Raw genomic sequence first — 23,498 nt, forward strand, 5'->3', positions numbered from 1 at the left:
GCTCTCCTCTGGACACATTCCAGCTTAGAGTCAACATCTCTCTTGAATTGTGGTGCCCAGAACTGGACACAATATTCCAGATGTGGTCTAACCAAAACAGAATAGAGGGGTATCATTACTTCCCTAGATCTAGACACTATGCTCCTATTGATGCAGGCCAAAATCCCATTGGCCTTTTTTGCCACCACATCACATTGTTGGCTCATGTTTAACTTGTTGTCCACGAGGACTCCAAGATCTTTTTCACACGTACAGCTCTCGAGCCAGGCCTCATCATCTCCCATTCTGTATCTTTGCATTTCGTTTTTCCTGCCTAAGTGGAGTATCTTGCATTTGTCACTGTTGAACTTCATTTTGTTAGTTTTGGCCCATCTCCCTGCTCTAGACCATGGCCATATAGCCTGAAAAAACTTACAACAACCCTGCATGAGCTTCATTGAGAGATGTAAGCCTTCTTCCATGACATGCATATTTGAGCAGTCATGAAAAGGCGCCCATGGATACCAAAAAAAACGATCACCCGGTCGAGTATGACGTGTCTTTGTATTTAAAAAAAAATCATTAAAAATATACATCTTTTAAAAAAAATCAAACAAATCTGGTGTTAACATGTAGGTTGTTTTTTTAAACAGAGCTGCAGAACAGCATCCCACCGGGGAAGCGGATAAGGAGAAGTGGGGCTTGGTTTCCTTGACATGGAAGGACACCGTTGAAAATGACAAGAGTGGCGTTCGACTACTTGTGTTCTCCTTATCAAATCATAAACACTACGTTCATTCCAAGGAGCCTCTTTTGGCTGGGTTTTCCTTTCTTTGAGATTCAAAATGGACATTGGCACATGCAGTCTACAAAGGAGGAATCAGACCCACGACAAGAGCAAAACTGAAACCTCGCCAGCATTTTTCCCTCCGGTGTTTCATCATCCAGTGCTGCTTTCACACTGAGTTACCTAACAGCGAAACCCTAGGGATGGGGAATATTTTGAGGAGCGTAACAAGTTCTGTTGGAACAGAATAGAAATGAAGGGAAGAGACAGTTGATCAAAAACCACCCAGAGCGAACCTCGGAGGCACCGGGAGAGACATGATATCGAGACAAAGGGATTCGGTTGGTGCTTCGCAGGCAGACGCAGCGAGGAGAGAGAATCGCACATTCCGAAAAACCTCTTCTCTGTTCTGTGTTTCCTAATTAAGATGCTTGGTAGGGGGAAAACAAGGAGCGTGTTGGGGAGAAAGTATGGATTCACCTTCAGTTACATCACAACGACTTGATCCACAAGAATGGAATTCATCTCCTTGGCTTGAGGAAAAGCGGGGGGCAAAAATTACCCGACCCGTGTCAAGCTGCTTTACAAAGCAGCATTACAAAAGCAATTTTTTTTTTAATTTTCTTAAAAAATCCCTTTAAATTATATTCCAAAGTGGTTAAAATTATCAGTTTGTGGTCATCTTCTGTGGGCTTCTTTTCTTCTTCTTCGAACAAAAGAAATCTAAGCAAGGTCAGCTCTGGATCTTGAAAGTGTTGATTGTCTTGAAAAAGAAAAAAGAAACATTCACATTTACATCCATCCTACCCTGATAAAGAGAAATGGACCCACAGTTCACTGCACCTATCACACACACAGTCCTCTGGTTGGATGGCGGGTCCTCCAGGTTTGGCAGGCCGCTGAGCTCTCGTGCCGGCCGTCGTCGCCCGTCCTCTTCCCCGGTGTCAGACGAAGGAGGAGAAGCCTGTCACTGGAGTCCGAGAGCCTGGAGCAGGCTGTCCTGTTGGGGTGTACACCCCCCCTGAGCTCTGTGTTGTGATGACAGTCTGGAAGTAAGGTTCCGCCTCACTTGTGACACATTCCTCGTATCTGTAGGGCGTTGGGTGCTTGGTGCCCTTTTGCTGCCGTTTCCAGGAGTTGTAGTAGCTGGGGTCGCTCATATAATGGTTGACAAAAGAGTGCTTTGGCAGCTCATCTTCGTAGTCGGAATCAGTCGCCTATAGTTTGAGAGAAAAAGGCAGATTTGTTACAAAAACAACAACTACACAATAGATTTTCACCCACTAGTCTATTCCTCAGTAGCCTTCTCGGTAGCTGCTCTTATACTGTGGCACTCCCTCACATGAAAGGTTCAATTAGTCCATGCATGGGCAAACTTCCGCCCTCCAGGTGTTTTGGACTTCAATTCCCACACTTCCTAAAATGCTCAGGCCCTTTCATTTTCCCCCTCAGCCACTGAGGCTGTTAGGAATTGTAGGAGTTGAAGTCCAAAATCCCTGTGGGGCTGAAGTTTGCCCATGCCTTCTTTAGAGTCAGCTAAAGCACTGCCTAGTTTGGAAGAAGTTAGCAATGCCACCAGCTAACAACAACAACAACAACAAAAATAACAAAGCCAGTGGACCTGATGGGATCCCTGCTGAAATCTTTGAAGAGGATGGACAACAACTTCACCAGTTCATTGAAAAAGTGTGGATGACCATTAGCCAAATAAATAAATAAATAATAACAAAGCCAGCGGACCTGATGGGATCCCTGCTGAAATATTTGAAGAAGGTGGACAACAACTTCACCAGTTCATTGAAAAAGTGTGAATGATCATTAGCCAAATAAATAAATAAATAAATAATAACAAAGCCAGCGGACCTGATGGGATCCCTGCTGAAATATTTGAAGAAGGTGGACAACAACTTCATCAGTTCATTGAAAAAATGTGGGTGACCATTAGCCAAATAAATAAATAAATAATAACAAAGCCAGTGGACCTGATGGGATCCCTGCTGAAATATTTGAAGAAGGTGGACAACAACTTCACCAGTTTATTGAAAAAGTGTGGGTGACCGAGACATTCCCAGCAGACTTCAAGGATGCCACCATCATTACCCTTTTTAAAAGGGGGAAAGAAGTGGAAATCATCTATTGGACAGATGCAAGCTATGTAACCTGAAAGCCAAAGCCAAGGTCACAACAACTGTTATAGAACGCCAATATGTCAATGATAATGTAGTCTGTGAGCATTCAGAAGAAGGCCTACAAGCCACAGTAAACACCTTCGCAGAAACATATGAGAAGCTCAGCCTGTCATTGAACATCAAGAAAACCAAAGTGCTCTCCGAGCAGGCACCAGACAATCCCTCTCCAATGCCAGAAATACAACTTCATGGTGTAACCACTGTTCTACAGCCTCAGTCTGCAATACCTTGGGAATGTTTTGGCCAGGGCACTTTGAAGATCAAAAAGCTAAGTTTCTGGAGGGTGGGATAGTATCATCAGAAGGAGCTCTGCCAATAAAACTCCATCGTCATAGTTATGTCTAATACTTATGCCAATGGAACTCCATCATGATAGTTACGTAGGGCTTTTGGTCACAATATCTGCAAAAATAAGGATGCTGGGAACACTCCGCAAGTCATTAGTGTGGTATCGATTTCAGCTACGTCTGATTATGAAACAGATAAAAAGTCAGGCAATATTCCCAAGATTAAACAGAAGCTATTACAACTGACTGATTTTGGGTGGTAGTGGTCTAATGCACCTGCAAATTGCAAATTGCAATGGGATCACGCCGACAGGGTAGCGATAATAGCAATTTGAAGGTGCCTAGGTTTCCTCATCTTCAGGCATTATGGTTTCTCCTTTTGTCAGCGGCCTTTATTTTTCAGATGTGTCTACGCAGTCTGCAACACAGGTAGCATATGGAGTTGCTAGAGTGAAAAATGGAACCTTTAATGGTTGTGTAAAAGATAGAATTCCGGCTCATTGTGAAGCAGATGCTGAAATTCTATCATCGGCACAACCATTCAGTGTTTTTACTTTGGCAACCCCAGCACAATGGCTCCTAAATGTGCCACCTAATAACTGGTCATTTTTCTGGATTCCCTGGTGCTTCAAAGGTTTATTTATTTATTTACTTTATTTCTATACCGCTTTTCTCAGCCCTTAGGAGACTCAAAGCGGTTTACATAGTACAAATTATCACAAGACAGTATCATAGGCAATTAAAACACATTATACATAACAATCAATATCAATAAACAATCATTATCATAACGCCTCAACAACAAATCAGAATCCATTCTCATAATCCTTTGTTTCATGTTCCCATGTTTGATTGCACCGTATTCCTATATTCAATTGCACTGTTTAGCCAAACACTTGTTCGAAGAACCAGGTCGTCACATTCCTCTGAAATGCCAACAACGAAGGGGCCTGTCTGATGTCTGCAGGTAGGGCAATCCACAGCCAAGGGGCCACCACCGAGAAGGCCCTGTCCCTCGTCCCCGCCAAGCGCGCCTGTGATGCAGGCGGGATCGAGAGCAGGGCCTCCCCGGACGATCTTAATGTCCTAGTCGGTTCATAGGTGGAGATACGTTCGGGGAGGTAAGTAGGGCCGGAACCGTTTAGGGCTTTATAGGCTAACGCCAGCACTTTGAATTGTGCCCAGTAGCAAACTGGCAGCCAGTGGAGCTGCCACAACAGAGGAGTAGTATGCTCCTGTGAGTAATCTGGCTGCCGCTCGTTGGACTAGTTGAAGCTTCAGAGGCAACCCCACGTAGAGAGTGTTACAGTAGTCTATACGGGATGGAACCAGAGCCAAGTACGAGTAGAGACTTTATCTTATCTTATCTATCTGTCTATTTATTTATTTACCATATTTACATACCGCCTTTCTCAGCCCAAAGGCGACTCACGGCAGGTCTCCTCTACAGACCAAAGGGGAAAGGATCTCAGGAAGCCAGGTCTCTCAAGCCCTTTCTTTAAACCCAGCTCTCCTCTCTCAAGGACAGAACTGGGATCCAGCTCCACTGTGTCAAGAGATGACCCACAGAAACAAGGCCATGGGGTAGTGGGAGAGCAGACCTGGACAACTTCTGTTGTGAATAACCATCAGGACTTAATGTAAAGTCGAAGGCTTTCATGGCCGGAATCACTGGGTTGTTGTAGGTTTTTTCGGGCTATATGGTCATGGTCTAGAGGCATTCTCTACTGACGTTTCGCCTGCATCTATGGAAAGCATCCTCAGAGGTAGTGAGGTCTGTTGGAACTAGGAAAAAGGGGTTTATATATCTGTGGAATGACCAGGGTGGGACAAAGGACTCTTGTCTGCTGGAGCTAAGTGTGAATGTTTCAACTCACTACCTCTGAGGATGCTTGCCATAGATGCAGGCGAAACGTCAGGAGAGAATGCCTCTAGACCAGGGTTCCTCAAACTAAGGCCCAGGGGCCAGATACGGCCCTCCAAGGTAATTTACTTGGCCCTCGCTAAGGGTCAACCTATGCTCCGTGAGTGCCGCTCCTGTTAGCAACCTGGCTGCCGAGCACTGGACCATTTGAAGCTTCCGAGCAGTCTTCAAGGGCAACCCCACATAGAGAGCGTTGCAGTAGTCTAGACGGGATGTAACCAGAGCGTGGACCACTGTGGCCAAGTCAGACTTCCCAAGGTACGGGCGCAGCTGGCGCACGAGTTTTAATTGTGCAAATGCTCCCCTGGTCACCGCCGAAACCTGGGGATCCAGGCTCAGCGATGAGTCCAGAGTCAATCCCAAGCTGCGAACCTGCGTCTTCAGGGGGAGTGTAACCCCATCCAACACAGGCTGTAACCCTATGCCCTGTTCGGCCTTGCGGTTGAAGTTTGGGATGAATTGCAAAGAGAACCATGTGAGTCCACACTGTGTTTGCAAGTTGGAGCCAGAAACAGTAAGGCAGATGGATGCCAAGAGAGTGGGTTTGGTGTGCTGGGTTCAGCAAGAGGTCCAAGAAGCAGACGAGAGGCACAAAGACCAAAAGCGGGAGGTTCTAGTCACGGGTTTCGCCTGGCTAGACCTCCAGCTTTCTTTCCGGAGGCACATCAGCATTTAAGTATATAGCACTGGGTGGGTTAGCAATTGCCCAATGTACCGTCTGGAACAAAACAGATTCCGGGAACTGCAATCTCGGCTCCGTTCACCCAGGAACCCTTGAAGTTTATTCCTCCCACAGTCCCCCGTGATTATACAAATTGCTCCTACAACTGGATTATGTTTTAGAGTGGCCACATTATTTTTAATGATGCAAACTATTGACTAAATGGAAATGCTGCAGGGCTGTTTTCTTCTCCGCCGTGCGTGCGGCGGTCCTCTTTTCCCCGCAACGGCAGGCCAGTTGCCACGGCAACAAGCAGCAGCCCGGCATCGGATTGGGCAGGCGGCGGGATGAGAAATTGACAAGCCAAGGTGCGGTGGCGCGGATGCCGGCGAAGCCACCAAATCAGAGGAAATGTGTGACAATTTCGAAGCATTTCTTATTGGCAGAGTGAAAAACAAAATGCGATCGGGGGACAAATTAAGGACGATTGGGCTAGTTTAGTTTAAGGCCGGCATTACCGGGAGTATAGACAGAAATGGTGGTGGCTGTCAAATTTCTTCCTTGAATGGCTGGAGACGGGGAATTCTGCACATCCGTTTACCACTAATAGCAGAGGGAATAATCATGTATATTCACGCTCTTTGCAAAAGATTGCAGGAGAACGAATGTCCACCCTCTTTGTGTTTCTCAACTACTCTGAGCTACCATTTTCTCTGGTTCTTTTCCCCTTTCTGGCCTCCTCTCTCTCTCTGGATATGTTCCAGAAGCATCAACCTGTGTGCCTGTTGTGTTTTGACACAGGAACAGGAGGTTCTTGTGGGTTTTTTCGGGCTATATGGCCATGTTCTAGAGGCATTCTCTCCTGACGTTTCGCCTGCATCTATGGCAAGCATCCTCAGAGGTAGTGAGGTCTGTTGGAATTAGGACAATGGGTTTAAATATCTGTGGAATGGCTGGGGTGGGGCAAGGAGCTCTTCCCTGCTGCAGTTAGGTGTGAATGTTTCAGCTGATCACCTTCATTAGCATTTGAAGGCCTGCCTGAGCCTGGGAAAATCTCTTGCTGGGAGGTGTTAATCTGTGCCTGGTTGTTTCCTCTCTGTTGTTTTGCTGTTGTAATTTTAGAGTTTTTTAATACTGGTAGCCAGATTTTGTTCATTTTCATGGTCTCTTCCTTTCTGTTGAAATTGTCCACATGCTTGTGGATTTCAATGGCTTCTCTGTGTAGTCTGACGTGGTGGTTGTTGGTGTGGTCCAGCATTTCTGTATTCTCAAATAATATGCCTTGTCCAGGCTGGTTCATCAGGTGCTCTGCTATGGCTGATTTCTCTGGTTGAAGTAGTTTGCAGTGCCTTTCATGTTCCTTGATGCGTGTCTGGGCAATGCTGCGTTTGGTGGTCCCTCTGGAGACTTGTCCACAGCTGCATGGTACACGGCAGACTCCTGCAGAGGTGAGAGGATCCCTCTTGTCCTTTGCTGAACGGAGCATTTGTTGGATTTTCTTGGTGGGTTTGTAGATTGTTTGTATGTTGTGTTTCCTCATCAGCTTCCCTCTGCGGTCAGTGGTTCCCTTGATGTATGGCAGGAACACTTTTCCTCTGGGTGGATCTTCATCTTGACTCTCGTGGCTTGTTCTTGGTCTTGCAGCTCTTCTGATGTCTGAACAGGAGGTTTGCGGCACCCATAAAAACCTGTTAGTTTTGGAAGTTTTGGTGCTTTTTCCATAATGATGTCCATGGAAGGGAACGGTGTCTACTTGGCTGGAACTGCCTCCCAATCAGCTCAGCGTGTGCTGCTTTGGCACCAAGGTTGTCGTGCTGTGTGTATTTACAACACAACAAACACATGGCCACGCAATAGCCGACAGCTTTTGGTCATCATTTTAAGCGGGCCTTTTTTCAACCTCTCTCCTGCCCAGATTTTTTAGCTTTTCTAGCTGAGGGAAATAAACATGATTTATGGGAGTGACTGGACCTCGTTAAAATTCCTTGTTGATATTGGAGGGTGTCCAGATTTCCCAGGCTATCAAGTATGTGGCTTAACAGCAGTGCAGTTTCTTTGATAAGGCCACAGAAAGTCAAGAATGGGTTCAGGGCAAATGCACATATGTTTGCTTCAGCAAATATGGGTTCCCAACTCCAAATTTGCAGCAGTAATATTTACGTTCATGGGATTGAAGGATGTCAAGCAGGCAGATGTCAGGAACAGAATGCTTAGCACTTGCTATGTCTGCAGATTTTTGTATGAATGAGATGGGGCCAACTTGTTCTTTGCTACTAGAACATGAGCCAGTGGGTTCGTATCCTAACAAATCCCACCTAAACATTAGAAAACTTATTTCCTGTAAGGACTTCATCACACGCAATAAATGTCAGGAGCAGAATGCATAGCACTTACTATGTCTGCAATGTTTTGTCTGAATTAGATGGGGCCAACTTGTCCTCTGCTACTAGAACAAGAGCCAGTGGGTTTGTATTAGAAGAAATTAAATACCACCTAAATCTAGGCGCAAAGATTACTGCAGATGCAGACTGTGGCCAGGAAATCAGAAGATGCTTCCTTCTTGGGAGGAGAGCAATGTCCAGTCTCGATAAACTAGTAAAGAGTAGAGACATCAGACTGGCAACAAAGATCCATTGCCTAGTCAAAGCCATGGTCTTCCCTGTAGTAACCTACGGATGTGAGAGCTGGACCTTAGGGAAGGCTGAGCGAAGGAAGAGAGATGCTTTTGAGCTGTGGTGTTGGAGGAAAGTTCTGAGAGTGCCTTGGACTGCGAGAAGATCCAACCAGTCCATCCTCCAGGAAATAAAGCCCGGCTGCTCATTGGAGGGAAGGAGACTAGAGACAAAGCTGAAGTCCTTTGGCCACATCATGAGGAGACAGCAAAGCCTAGAGAAGACAATGATGCTGGGGAAAGTGGAAGGCAAAAGGAAGAGGGGCCGACCAAGGACAAGATGGATGGATGGCATCCTTGAAGTGACTGGACCGACCTTGAAGGAGCTGGGGGTGGTGACGGTTGACAGGGAGCTCTGGCGTGGGCTGGTCCATGAGATCACGAAGAGTCGGAGATGACTGAACAAATGAACAACAAAAATCCCACCTAAATATTAGAAGAACTTCTTTCCAGTAGGGACTTCATCACACGCAATAAATGTCAGAAGCAGAATGCATAGCACTTAGTATGTCTGCAATTTTTTGTCTGAATTAGATGGGGCCAACTTGTCCTCTGCTACTAGAACATGAGCCAGTGGGTTTGTATCCCAACAAATCTCACCTAAACATTAGGAAGAACTTATTTCCTGTAAGGACTTCATCACACGCAATAAATGTCAGGATGCTTAGCACTTCCTTTGTCTGCAGATTTTTTGTATGAATTAGATGGGGCCAACTTGTTATCTGCTACTAGAACATGAGCCAGTGGGTTCATATCCCAACAAATCCCACCTAAACATTAGGAAGAACTTCTTTCCTGTAAGGACTTCATCACATGAAATAAATGTCAGGAGCAGAATGCTTAATACTTTCTTCGTCTGCAGATTTTTGTGTGAATTAGGTAGGGCCAACTTGTTTTCTGCTACTAGAACAGAAGCCAGTGGGTTTATATTAGAAGAAAACAAATCCCACCTAAACATTAGAAAACTTCTTTCCTGTAAGGACTTCATCACATGCAATAGGTGTCAGGAGCAGAATGCTTAGCACTTTCTTTGTCTGCAAATTTTTGTCTGAATTAGATGGGGCCAACTTGTCCTCTGCTACTAGAACATGAGCCAGTGGGTTTGTATTAGAAGAAAACAAATCCCCCCTAAATATTAGGAAGAACTTCTTTCTTGTAAGGACTTCATCACACACAATAAATGTCAGGAACAGAATGCTTAGCACTATCTATGTCTGCAGATTTTTGTATGAATTAGATGGAGCCAACTTGTTCTCTGCTACTAGAACATGAGCCAGGGGTTCGTATCCTAATAAATCCCACCTAAACATTAGAAAACTTCTTTCCTGTAAGGACTTCATCACACACAATAAAACCAGCATTTCTACACATTTCTGTTGTTGTGCTGTTGCAGCTTTAGAGTTTTTTTTAATACTGGTAGCCAGATTTTGTTCATTTTCATGGTTTCCTCCTTTCTGTTGAAATTGTCCACATACTTGTGTATTTCAATGGCTTCTCTGTGTAGCCTGACATGGTAGTTGTGAGAGTGGTGCAGCATTTCTGCGTTCTCAACAACAACAGAGAGGAAGCAAGCAGGGACATCTAATTACCTCTCAACAAAAGTTTGCTCCAGGCACAGTCAGCCCATTGTATGCTAATCAAGGTGGTCTGTTGAAACATTCACACCTAGCTCCAGCAGACAAGAGTCCTTTGTCTCACCCTGGTTATTCCACAGATATATAAACCCTTTTTCTTAGTTCCAACAGACCTCACTACCTCTGAGGATGCTTGCCACAGATGCAGGTGAAATGTCAGGAGAGAATGCCTCTAGACCATGGCCATACAGCCCGAAAAAACCCACAACAACCCAGTTCATCTAACTGTTACGATTTCTAGGTTTGCCTAGTTGATGGGGAAATACTTGTTATTTGTGTTCAGAACGACAGGAGAACTAGAGCCACGCTAGCATTGAATAACAGTGTGGGATTTTTAGTTCTTCATTTAAGAGGGCCAGCTGCATCTATTTTGCATATTTATTTTATTTAGGGCTTTAAGATTGCACCCAAACATTGCAATACTACCGGGTAGCCTAGGCAGAAGACTCCTGCAGTTAATTCAGTGGCCAATTCCTGGGTGCGTGGAACAGTGAGACAGTGCGTATGTGTCAAATTTGAAAATACAATTTGTTGTAATGCTGTTAAACCATGCTAGGAAGCTGGGCTGTTCCGGCCACAACACAAGTCAATGGGGTGTGAAAGAACAGATCAGCAGCCCATCTTGAGCACAGCTACAACATCTTAAAGCATCTTAAAGATGCATCAAGACAATTCTGGCCTTGACTGTTGTGGCACTTGAAGGCACGCAGTACATGGGAAGTTCTATCAAAGGAGATGCATCTTACTAAGCCCACCTGAAGTTAGATGGCTAGTTGCCTGCATCCTGATCAACCTCTTTGCCTTGTGAAGAGGGAGCAGCTGAAATCTGTGGTTGAACAAAAGCTCAGCTCCCTTGAAGCCGTATGATAATAGAAACTGAAGTGGAAAAAATACCCTCTCTCTCTGCAAAACAGCACAAAAGCAGACAAAATAGTCATTTTTAAAGACTATAGTAGCATGCTCCTGCTTTTGCAGAATGATCAAAAGAGACTGCAGCCTTGACCGCTCGCTACCTCTGCTGCGTGTCCATTACGATTTCCAAGTCTGAGCCAAGCAATCGAAACAAGCAAGTGTGAAAGGACCAAATATCAAAGCGGTGAAGGAAAATAAGGGCCTCGCTCCACTTTGTCACAAAAACAGGTCCACGTTGATGCCGAAGGGCTCCATTCCTAGCAGAGGGAGCTACTGAAGGGCACGGAAAGAGTGTATGCAGAGAATGGATAGACTCGAGTGACCTCTGCCTAGACTGTGTCGGCATGCCGGAGTCGCCTCGGGCAGAAGATGGTCATTATGCTCTATCGGGAACCAGCATGTGGAACTCCTGACATGAATAACAAAACGTGGCAGAGTGAAATTCATATTTATGCCCAGCACGCGCTGCTAATGGCAGGTTTAATTCCAGGTTGTCACAGAGAGAAGAGCCGAGCTGCAGCAGCCAGTGCAATCTCAAGATAATGTGTACATCACAAGGAGCGGCTGGAGATGGCACAAGAAGGAAGGCCGCCTCCCTCGCAGGTTGGTCAGAGGGCATCAGACGGCGCCGAGATGCCCGAGGTAATTAACAAGAGGCAGAAAGATGCTAACGGAGAGGAAGAGTGAGCCTGTGCAGAAAAGGAACAGACATGGTTATTAGGTTCTTGTGGGTTTTTTCGGGCTATGTGGCCATGTTCTAGAGGCATTTTTCCTGACGTTTCGCCTGCATCTATGGCAAGCATCCTCAAGAGTAGTAAGGTCTGTTGGAAATAGGAAAATGGGTTTATATATCTGTGGAATGACCAGGGTGGGGCACAGAGCTCTTTTCTGCTGAAGCTAGGTGTGAATGTTTCAGCTGACCACCTTCATTAGCATTTGAAGGCCTGGCTGAGCCTGGGAAAATGTTTTGTTGAGAGGTGTTAAGCTGTGCCTGGTTGTTTCCTCTCTGCTGTTTTGCTGTTGTGATTTTAGAGTTTTTTAATACTGGTAGCCATATTTTGTTCATTTTCATGGTTTCCTCCTTTCTGTTGAAATTGTCCACACGCTTGTGGATTTCAATGGCTTCTCTGGGTAGTCTGACATGGTGGTTGTTGGTGTGGTCCAGCATTTCTGTGTTCTCAAATAATATGCTGTGTCCAGGCTGGTTCATCAGGTGCTCCGCTATGGCTGACTTCTCTGGTTGGAGTAGTCTGCAGTGCCTTTCGTGTTCCTTGATGCGTGTCTGGGCAATGCTGCGTTTGGTGGTCCCTATGTAGACTTGTCCACAGCTGCATGGTACACGGTAGACTCCTGCAGCTGTGGACAAGTCTACATAGGGACCACCAAACGCAGCATTGCCCAAACACGCATCAAGGAACATGAAAGGCACTGCAGACTACTTCAACCAGAGAAGTCAGCCATAGCACCTGATGAACCAACCTGGACACAGCATATTATTTGAGAACACAGAAATGCTGGACCATTCCAACAACCACCATGTCAGACTACACAGAGAAGCCATTGAAATCCACAAGCATGTGGACAATTTCAACAGATAGGAGGAGACCATGAAAATGAACAAAATCTGGCTACCAGTATTAAAAAACTCTAAAATTACAACAGCAAAACATGAGAGAGGAAACAACACAGCTTAACACCTCTCAACAAAACATTTTCCCAAGCTCAGCCAGGCCTTCAAATGCTAATGAAGGTGGTCAGCTGAAACATTCACACCTAGCTTCAGCAGAGAAGAGCTCTGCCCCACCCTGGTCATTCCACAGATATATAAACCCATTTTCCTATTTCCAACAGACCTCACTACCTCTGAGGATGCTTGCCATAGATGCAGGCGAAACATTAGGAAAAACGCCTCTAGAACATGGCCACATAGCCCGAAAAAACTCACAAGAACCTATTGATTCCAGCCATGAAAGCCTTCGATAATACAGACATGGTTATCTTCCTCCTGCTCCGGCCTCATTCTGGATTCTTTGTGCCAAAGAGTCAAGCTTGTAATATCTTGGGGTCTGCTGCTTTTTCTTCCCTATTAGTCAAGGTAGGTATCAGTCAAAATTTCAAGAGAGGCGATGCAGAGCACCACAGACCGTTCCCTCTCCCTCCGATGCCCAGCCATTATCTTCTCCCTCGTACTGACCCTGCAATCACAAATCTCAGCAGGGTAAGGAAGCATGTGGAAATAAAATAAATAGCTGCAGCTCCTCTCCTGCATGCAGCTTTCATTAAAAGATGCCGAAAGGGGCAAACTCCTGGTAGGATGCTGATTTATCCCCCCTTTCGGTGACATTTCTGAGGCCCTTTGGCTTTCATTTCTTCTGTTTTTAATCCTCTAACGAATTATGCTTGAGCAGATGCTGGAAAACTGGAGGAAGAGCTGGGAGTGATCCTTAAGACAAACACTGAAGGGTAGGAAGGGTCACGGCAATTTGTGCTCCTCCCAAAGGGGTTTCTCACCATATGTCTAACATTTCCTTTGTATACAAAAGGATTTGGGGGTCATTTTCTATTACGAATGGTGGCAGAGATTCTGCATTGGGTGACATTGCTGTGAAAAGTTTGCCCTCTGCAAAAGTCTACCCTTGAGGCCTCCCAAAAAGACATCCTTCCCAAAGCCAGACCTGAAGAGTGGGAGGTAAGGGATAATGGGTCCTGTCCTGTCCCAGCTGATGGACATGCAGGGATAGGCAACTACTGAGATCCCTATGGAGTGCTCTTACAATCCCATTGCCTTGGCCTGTCTCTGCACAATCGGGAGGAGGTGACATTACTGGAGATGGCATTACTTACTTGGTTGGTGTTGCTGTGCAACAACCACAATCATAAACTGGAACGATTACAGGATTGCAAGTCAGGTGTATGTCAGTGAGTGGGATGCTGGCTCCAATCTCTCAGCATTCAACACAGTACTCCCTTGCTAGGTCTGAATGCACCATGCTTTGTCACTCCCTGCATGGACAATGTCCTAGGCTTATGGTGCATAACTTCAGGCTCTTCTTAAAGATTTATTTAAGAAAGAAGCAGGACAATGACTTTCAAAGCACCCTCAACAGATGGCCATCCAGCCTCTGTTCAAAAGCCTCCAAAGAAGGAGCCTCCACCACACTCATGGGCCATCAAGTCCAACCCCATTCTGCCAAGAAGCAGGAATATTGCATTCAAATCACCCCTGACAGATGGCCATCCAGCCTCTGTTTCAAAGCCTCCAAAGGAGGAACCTCCACCACACTCCGGGGCAGAGAGTTCCACTGCTGAACGGCTCTCACAGTCAGGAAGTTCTTCCTCATGTTCAGGTGGAATCTCCTTTCTTGTAGTTTGAAGCCATTGTTCCATTGCGTCCTGGTCTCCAAGGAAGCAGAAAACAAGCTTGCTCCCTTCTCCCTAGGACTTCCTCTCACATATTTATGCATGACTATCATGTCTCCTCTCAACCTTTTCTTATTCAGGCTAAACATGCCCAGTTCTTTAAACTGCTCCTCATGGGGCTTGTTCTCCAGACCCTTTATCCTTTGAGTCCCCCTCCTCAGGACACATTCCAGCTTGTCAACATCTCTCTTCAATTGTGGTGCCCAGAATTGGACACAATATTCCAGTTGTGGTCTATCCAAGGCAGAATAGAGCATGGGGAGCATGACTTCCCTGGATCTAGACAGTAGACTCCTATTGATCCAGGCCAAAATCCTGTTGACTTTTTTGCCATCACATTGTTGGCTCATGTTTACCTTCTTCCCCATGAGGACTCCAAGTTCTTTTTCACACATACTGCTCTCATGCCACAAATCTCCCTTTCTGTGTCTTTGCATTTCATTTTTTTCTGCCTAAGTGGAGTATCTTGCATTTGTCCCTGTTGAACTTCATTTTGTTAGTTTTGGCCCATCATCTCTCTAATCTGTTAAGATCATTTTGAATTCTGCTCCTGTCTTCTGGAGTATTGACTCTCCCTCCCAATTTGGTGTCATCTGCAAACTTGATGATCATGCCATTGAGATGGACCTTTCTTCTCAACTCTTCTATCCTAAGCTGGCTAGGTTAACACTAAACCTATATGCCTTTTCATAATACTCAGCCACTACTCCCTTAGATCTCAGAATGTACCACTTGTGGGATATAGGCAATCATTCCTCTTGTTGTTTTTGAATAGTGGAAGACCTTAATATATGAGTTGTGTCACTCTGAGGAAAGAGACTATTCCTCTGAACCCCAGAGCCTTCCTGAGTGCTTCATACATCTCTCATGCAAAAAGCAGCTTGGCTTAATCTATGCACAATGCTGGGTGCTCTCTAAAGCGAAGAAAGCTGGAGAGGGCTGAACAGCTTGCTTACAGTGGTGGATTATCCCTGTTCATTTGCTTTCTAACTGTTGTGGGAGATTTCCAGAGTGAGAGATAGCAAGGGAAAGCTCATGATTTAGTTGAGCAGGGTAGGGGTGTTCTCTCTTCCTTACGCATAGAGGGAGAAGAAAAGGTGTGAGTAAACCCCTATCAAGCTCTCCCTGATCACTTTGGACTGTAGAAGACAGCTCAACACCTGATGAGACTTAAAGAATATCATACATTCCAACATTTCACATCTAACTATCAGGACATGTGTTGCCAAACAACATCAGAGTGCGATCAACACAAAAGATAGTAATGTAGAAGAATGCACAAGCTATGAGACGGTGGCAATTTGCTTTTCGCTAAGTCTGTTGTGAAAGGCAAGATCCTTCCCCCTCCCCATTAATTGCGTTAAACTTCTTTTGAACTCAGTTTTCAGCAACTGAAAGAAGCTGAGGATGAAGGGGGAAATGGGAATAGGAGAGAAAAACCAGGACACTTGAATTTCAAGTGCTTCAGAGAGTTTCATTTATGCTGTCGATCGTGCCATCAGCGCTCAAGCAGGGAGCTTTAAAAAGGTTGAACAGGAGCTCTCCGAAGCTTTAGGTGCTCTTACAGGAAAAACTAGCCAATTCCTGATCCATCTAAAATGCAGATATGTGCTTTTCACCTTAAGTATAGACAAGCATCTCAAGCTCTGAGGATGACTTGGAAAGGAATCCCACTGGAGCACTGCAGCACACCTGAATACCTGGGAGTCACTCTAGACCATGCTCTGACTTATAAGAAGCACTACTTGAATATCAAGGAAAAAGCGAGTGCTAGTAATAATATCGTACGAAACCTGACTGGCACAACCTGGGGATCACAACCAGATACAGTGAAGACATATACAGAATGGGTGACGCCTGGCTCGAGAGCAGTACGTGTGAAAAAGATCTTGGAGTCCTCGTGGACAACAAGATAAACATGAGCCAACAATGTGATGTGGCGGCAAAAAAAGCCAGTGGGATTTTGGCCTGCATCAATAGGAGCATAGTGTCTAGATCTAAGGAAGTAATGCTACCCCTCTATTCTGCTTTGGTTAGACCACACCTGGAATATTGTGTCCAATTCTGGGCACCACAATTCAAGAGAGATATTGACAAGCTGGAATGTGTCCAGAGGAGGGCGACTAAAATGATCAAGGGTCTGGAGAACAAGCCCTATGAGGAGCGGCTTAGGGAACTGGGCATGTTTAGCCTGAAGAAGAGAAGGCTGAGAGGAGATATGATAGCCATGTATAAATATGTGAGAGGAAGCCACAGGGAGGAGGGAGCAAGCTTGTTTTCTGCTTCCTTGGAGACTAGGATGCGGAACAATGGCTTCAAACTACAAGAGAGGAGAATCCACCTGAACATGAGGAAGAACTTCCTGACTGTGAGAGCCGTTCAGCAGTGGAACTCTCTGCCCCAGAGTGTGGTGGAGGCTCCTTCATTGGAAGCTTTTAAACAGAGGCTGGATGGCCATTTGTCAGGGGTGATTTGAATGCAATATTCCTGCTTCTTGGCAGGGGGTTGGACTGGATGGCCCATGAGGTCTCTTCCAACTCTTTGATTCTATGATTCTATTATCTGCCCTTGCGTTTTGCCACTCTGCTGCTAAATATGCATGCCCAGTGTGGAATACATCTCGCCACATTAAAACACTGGACGTGGCTCTTAATGAGACATGCCACATTATCACAGGATGTCTACGCCCAACACTCCTGGAGAAATTATACTGGTTAGCACCTGATATCCGTTGGGAAGTTGCAGCCTGTAATGAAAGAACCAAGGCATTGACATCTCCGGACCATCATTTGTTTGGATATCAGCCAGCATGCCAATGGCTGAAAACAAGAAACAGCTTGCTATCTACAGAGATATTTGCAGGAACACCTCAGCAAGCAAGAGTCCAAAGGTGGCAGGCTAAAACCCAGAACCTCAATAAGTGGCTGATACCAGATGAGAAACTCCCTCCTGGACACACAGAAGAGTGGACAACCTAGAAGGCACTGAACAGACTGTGCTCTGGCACCATGAGATGCAGAGCCAATCTTAAGAAATGGGGCCACAAAGTGGAGTCCGCGACATGCGAATGTGGAGAAGAGCAAACCACAGACCACCTACTACAATGCAACCTGAGCCCTGGCACATGCACAATGGAGGACCTTCTCACAGTGACACCAGAGGCACTCCAAGTGGCCAGCTTCTGGTCAAAGGACATTTAGGATCATGCCAAGTTTCTACCTTTTAAATATATTATAACTGTACCCAAATCACTTCTGACATCTTTATATAAATAAAAATGTAATGTTAGTTTGTGGGATCAACAGAACTCAAAAACCACTGGGGGAATTGACGCCAAATTTGGACACAAGACACCTAACAACCCAATGTATGTCCTTCACGCAAAAAAAAAAAAATTGATTTTGTCATTTGGGAGTTGTAGTTGCTGGGATTTATAGTTCACCTACAATCAAAGAGCATTCTGAACCCCACCAAAGATGGAATTGAACCAAACTTGGCACACAGTTCTCCCATACTGGAAGGGTTTGATGGGCAGTGTCCTTTGGTTTTGGAGTTGTAGTTGACCTACATCCATAGATCTCTGTGGACTCAAACAATGATGGATCTCGACCAAACTCTACATCAGTGTTTCTCAACCTTCCTAATGCCACGACCCCTTAATACAGTTCCTCATGTTGTGATGACCCCCAACCATAACATTATTTTTGTTGCTACTTCATAACTGTAATTGTGCTCCTATTATGAATCATAATGTAAACATCTGATATGCAGGATATATTTGCATTCGCGGGACCAAACTGGGCACAAATATCCAATAATACAACCAAATTTGAATACTGGTGGGGTTGTGGAGAGGATTGATTTTGTCATTTGGGAGTTGTAGTTGCTGGGATTTATAGTTCACCTCCAATCAAAGAGCATTCTGAAATCCACCAACAATGGAATTGAACCAAATTTGGCACACAGAACTCCCATGACCAACAGAAAATATGGGAAGAGTTTGCTGGGCATTGACCTTGAGTTTTGGAGTTGTAGTTCACCTACATCTAGAGGGCACTGTGCACTCAAACAATGATGGATCTGGACCAAACTTGGTACAAATACTCAATATGCCCATATGTTAATACTGGTGGAGTTTGGGGAATATAGATCTTGACATTTGGGAGTTGTAGTTGCTGGGATTTATAGTTCACCTACAATCAAAGAGCATTCTGAAACCCACCAACGATAGAATTGAGCCAAACCTGGCACACAGTTCTCCCATACTGGAAGGGTTTGATGGGCAGTGTCCTTTGGTTTTCGAGTTGTTGTTCACCTACACCCATAGATCACTGTGGACTCAAACAATGATGGATCTCGACCAAACTCTACGCGAAGACTCAATATGCCCAAATGTGGACACTGGTGGAGTTTGGGGAAAATAGAATATTGACATTTGGGAGTTGTAGTTGCTGGGATTTATAGTTCACCGACAATCACAGAGCATTCTGAACCCCACCAAAGATGGAATTGAACCAAACTGGGCACACAGTTCTCCCATACTGGAAGGGTTTGATGGGCAGTGTCCTTTGGTTTTGGAGTTGTAGTTCACCTACATCCATAGATCACTGTGGACTCAAACAATGATGGATCTTGACCAAACTCTACACGAAGACTCAATAAGCCCAAATGTGGACACTGGTGGAGTTTGGGGAAAATAGAATATTGACATTTGGGAGTTGTAGTTGCTGGGATTTATGGTTCACCGACAATCACAGAGCATTCTGAAATCCACCAACGATAGAATTGGGCCAAACCTCCCACACAGAACCCCCATGTGGGCCACAGCAACGTGTGGCAGGGGGTGGCTAGTGATACATAAATAAATAGTACACCTGAAAACAGCTGAAAAAAGTGGGATGACAAAAGGATTAATCAAAACGGTCTCTCCCAATTCAGGACAGTTGGAGGGCATATAAATATACTCTCCATGATGTGCAATGCTTGAGGAGCTATATCAAAATTGGGGCTGAGGCTGTGCTTAAAATAAATCCAGTTAAGTCCAGGAGTGAAGGATGATGGTTAATAAACAAGTGCAGCTCTACTGCCTTTTGTGATATTAAGAGAATAATTAGGAAAACCGCGGCGCTTGTATTAAATCCGAGCCGTCCTGTGTCCTGTTGTTCCTTTCTGATGAAATCTCCATTGAGACAGAGTCACGGGGAACGGCTGCTGTCCTGAACTGTCAAAGCTTTCTTTCCGAGAGCTACAGGCCAAAAATGTTATAACAGGGGAGATCTAGGCGGGCGGTACCTAATCAACATGTCTCTGACATTCCCTTTGATTGATTATATTTGCTTTTCACACCGTGGCATTTCAGATTCCGAGATAAACATGGGCATTGTGTCTGGAGGGAAGGGGGTCGCCCAGGCTTGACAACCTGAGGCTTTCAAGATAATACGGTATTGCACAGGAAAGTGGATTGAAGTCAAGAGTGGGAAGGAGACGGCGGTGAAGCTGCCTCGCTTGGCAACAAGAAAGACCTTGTGTAATTTGCTGTATTAATGCAAGGCTCTAATGGGATGGAAAGGGGAGGGAGGTATCAGAAACAATCCGAGAGGAAAAACCCCAGGAGTGGACCATTTACATGGCTCCACAAGGGCCTCTAGCTTTGAACGACCCCAGGGAAAATGCCTGTTTAAAAATGAAATGACTGGTAAACCATGTTCTTAATCCCTAGTTCCAAGCCGTGTCTGTGCAATCTGTTGGAAGTAGCTTTTTTTCTTTCTTTTCTGTGCAGAAGGAAAGTAGAGCTGGAGTTAAGAGTTGCGAAGAAACTGGTAGGCTTGAGCATTTTGGCTGAACCTTGGTCCGTTCGTCTGGTTGAATTTTGGGAGACCCCAGATCTATTTTTGTGCGCTTCTCGAAAACGGGTGGGTAGCCAAACAGCTGTTTTTGGTCCACAGTTGTATTGGAGTACAGTATTATCAGGAAGGGTATCTGATGCTCACTCATTTGTTACATGATTTGGCTTACAAGTACTAGTAGAGCAGTGGTTCTCAACCTTGCTAATGCCACAACCCCTTAAAACAGTTCCTCATGTTGTGGTGACCCCCAACCATAAAATTATTTTTGTTGCTTCTTCATAACTGTAATTTTTCTCCGGTTATGAATTTTCATAGAATCATAGAATCAAAAAGTTGGAAGAGACCTCATGGGCCATCCAGTCCAACCCCATTCTGCCAAGAAGCAGGAATATTGCATTCAAATCACCCGACAGATGGCCATCCAGCCTCTGTTTAAAAGCTTCTAAAGAAGGAGCCTCCACCACACTCCGGGGCAGTGAGTTCCACTGCTGAACAGCTCTCACAGTCAGGAAGTTCTTCCTCGTGTTCAGATGGAATCTCCTCTCTTGTAGTTTGAAGCCATTGTTCCGCGTCCTAGTCTCCAAGGAAGCAGAAAACAAGCTTGCTCCCTCCTCCCTGGCTTCCTCTCACATATTTATACATGGCTATCATATCTCCTCTCAGCCTTCTCTTCTTCAGGCTAAACATGCCCAGCTCCTTAAGCCGCTCCTCATAGGGCTTGTTCTCCAGACCCTTGATCATTTTAGTCGCCCTCCTCTGGACACATTCCAGGTTGTCAATATCTCTCTTGAATTGTGGTGCCCAGAATTGGACACAATATTCAGGTGTGGTCTAACCAAAGCAGAATAGAGGGGTAGCATTACTTCCTTAGATCTAGACACTATGCTCCTCTTGATGCAGGCCAAAATCCCATTGGCTTTTTCTGCCGCCACATCACATTGTTGGTTCATGTTTAAGTTGCTGTCCACGAGGACTCCAAGATCTTTTTCACACATACTGCTCTCGAGCCAGGCGTCACCCATTCTGTATCTTTGCATTTCGTTTTTCCTGCCAAAGTGGAGTATCTTGCATTTGTCCCTCTTGAACTTCATTTTGTTAGTTTTGGCCCATCTCTCTAATCTGTCAAGATAGTTTTGAATTCTGCTCCTGTCCTCTGGAGTCTTGGCTCTCCCTCCCAATTTGATGTCAGGATTTTCTGGTTTGCCTACTTTGGAACATGCAACATATAATTGCCCATCTTTAGGGGTCCCTTTCAAATCTATGATACTATATCTCTCTGTGTGTGAATCATATATATCTATATCTATGGCTGGATGGCTCTTTGTCAGGAGGGCTTTAATTACGTTTTCTTGCCCCGTTGAATGGAGTTGGAATGGGTGGCCATGGGGGTTTTGTGTGGGAAGTTTGCCCCAAGTCTGTTGTTGGTGAGGTTCAGAATGCTCTTTGATTGTAGGTGAACTATAAATCGCAGTAACTACAACTCCCAAATGTCAAGGTCTATTTCCTCTGAATGCCATTGCTGTTCATATTTGGGCATATGGAATATTCGTGCCAAGTTTGGTCTGGATCCTTCATTGTTTGAGTCCACAGTGCTCTCTGGATGTAGGTGAACTACAACTCCCAAACCCAACGTCAATGCCCACCAAACCCTTCTAATATTGTATTGTCGAAGGCTTTCATGGCTGGAATCACAAGGTTCTTGTAGGTTTTTTCGGGCTATAGGGCCATGTTCTAGAGGCATTTCTCCTGACATTTCACCTGCATCTATGGCAAGCTTCCTCAGAGGTAGTGAGGTCTATTGGAAATAGATCACAGAGAAGCCATTGAAATCCACAAGCATGTGGACAATTTCAACAGAAAGGAGGAGACCATGAAAATGAACAAAATCTGGCTACCAGTATTAAAAAAACTCTAAAATCACAACAACAAAACAGTAGAGAGGAAACAACCAGGCACATCTTAACACCTCTCAACAGAACATTTTCCCAGGCTCAGTCAGGCCTTCAAATGCTAATGAAGGTGATCAGCTGAAACATTCACACCTAGCTTCAGCAGAGAGCTCTTTGCCCCACCCCAGCCATTCCACAGATATATAAACCCATTTTCCTATTTCCAACAGACCTCACTGCCTCTGAGGATGCTTGCCATAGATGCAGGCGAAACGTCAGGATAAATGCCTCTAGAACATGGCCCTATAGCCCGAAAAAACCTACAAGAACCTACCTTCTAATATTTTTTGTTGGTCAGGGGAGTCTTGTGTGCCATGTTTGGTTCAATTCCATGATTTGGTGGAGTTCAGAATGCTGTTTGATTGGAGGTGAACTATAAATCCCAACAACGGCAACTCCCAAATGGCAAAATCAATTTTTTTGAGTGAAGGACATACATTGGGTTGTTAGGTGTATGCTGTTCAAATTTGGTGTGAATTGGCTAACTGGTTTTTGAGTTCTGTTAATACCACAAACGAACATTACATTTTTATTTATATAGATATTTACATACTGCATTTCTCTGCCTGAAGGTGACTCACGGCAGTTTGACCATGTCCTTCATAGGAAGAGTGGTATCTTCAGCTTTTTCTTTAAACCCAGGTCTCCTCTACAGACCGAAGGGGAAAGGATCTCAGGAAGGCAGCTTTCTCAAGCCCTTTCTTTAAACCCATCTCTCCTCTCTCAAGGACAGAACTGGAATCCAGCTCCACTGTGTCCAGAGATGACCCACAGAAACAAGGCCATGGGGTAGTGGGAGAGCAGACCTGGACAACTACTGCTGTGAATAACCATCAGGATTTACTTAATGTCCAGGTAGACAGATGGAAGCAAAATACAGCTGTCTCCATCTCGCCAGCCACCTCTTCTTCTCTTGCTTAGAAACATAGAATCAAAGAGTTGGAAGAGACCTCATAGGCCATCCAGTCTAACCCCATTCTGCCAAGAAGAAGGAATATTGCATTCAAATCACCCCTGACAGATGGCCATCCAGCCTCTGTTTAAAAGCTTCCAAAGAAGGAGCCTCCACCACACTCTGGGCCAGAGAGTTCCACTGCTGAACGGCTCTCACAGTCAGGACGTTCTTCCTCATGTTCAGATATCTCCTCTCTTGTAGTTTGAAGCCATTGTTCCACGTCCTAGTCTCCAAGGAAGCAGAAAACAAGCTTGCTCCCTCCTCCCTGTGGCTTCCTCTCACAT

General features: G+C 45.1%; 1 protein-coding gene across 5 annotated transcripts in view; it reads right to left on the minus strand.

Annotated features, from left to right (window-relative positions):
• Nucleotides 1–524: 524 nt before the first annotated feature.
• Nucleotides 525–23,498, minus strand: part of LOC132782172 (protein sidekick-1) — a 986,469-nt gene continuing 963,495 nt past the window's right edge. For all 5 annotated transcript variants that reach the window (XM_067473286.1, XM_067473289.1, XM_067473288.1 and 2 more), the window contains one exon: nucleotides 525–1,983. In XM_067473286.1, coding sequence (XP_067329387.1) covers nucleotides 1,711–1,983 — 273 coding nt within the window. In that variant the 3' untranslated portion in view covers nucleotides 525–1,710. The remainder of the gene's footprint in view (nucleotides 1,984–23,498) is intronic.

This window comes from Anolis sagrei, chromosome X, assembly GCF_037176765.1.
Source record: "Anolis sagrei isolate rAnoSag1 chromosome X, rAnoSag1.mat, whole genome shotgun sequence".
In the NCBI taxonomy this organism is placed as follows: domain Eukaryota; kingdom Metazoa; phylum Chordata; class Lepidosauria; order Squamata; family Dactyloidae; genus Anolis; species Anolis sagrei.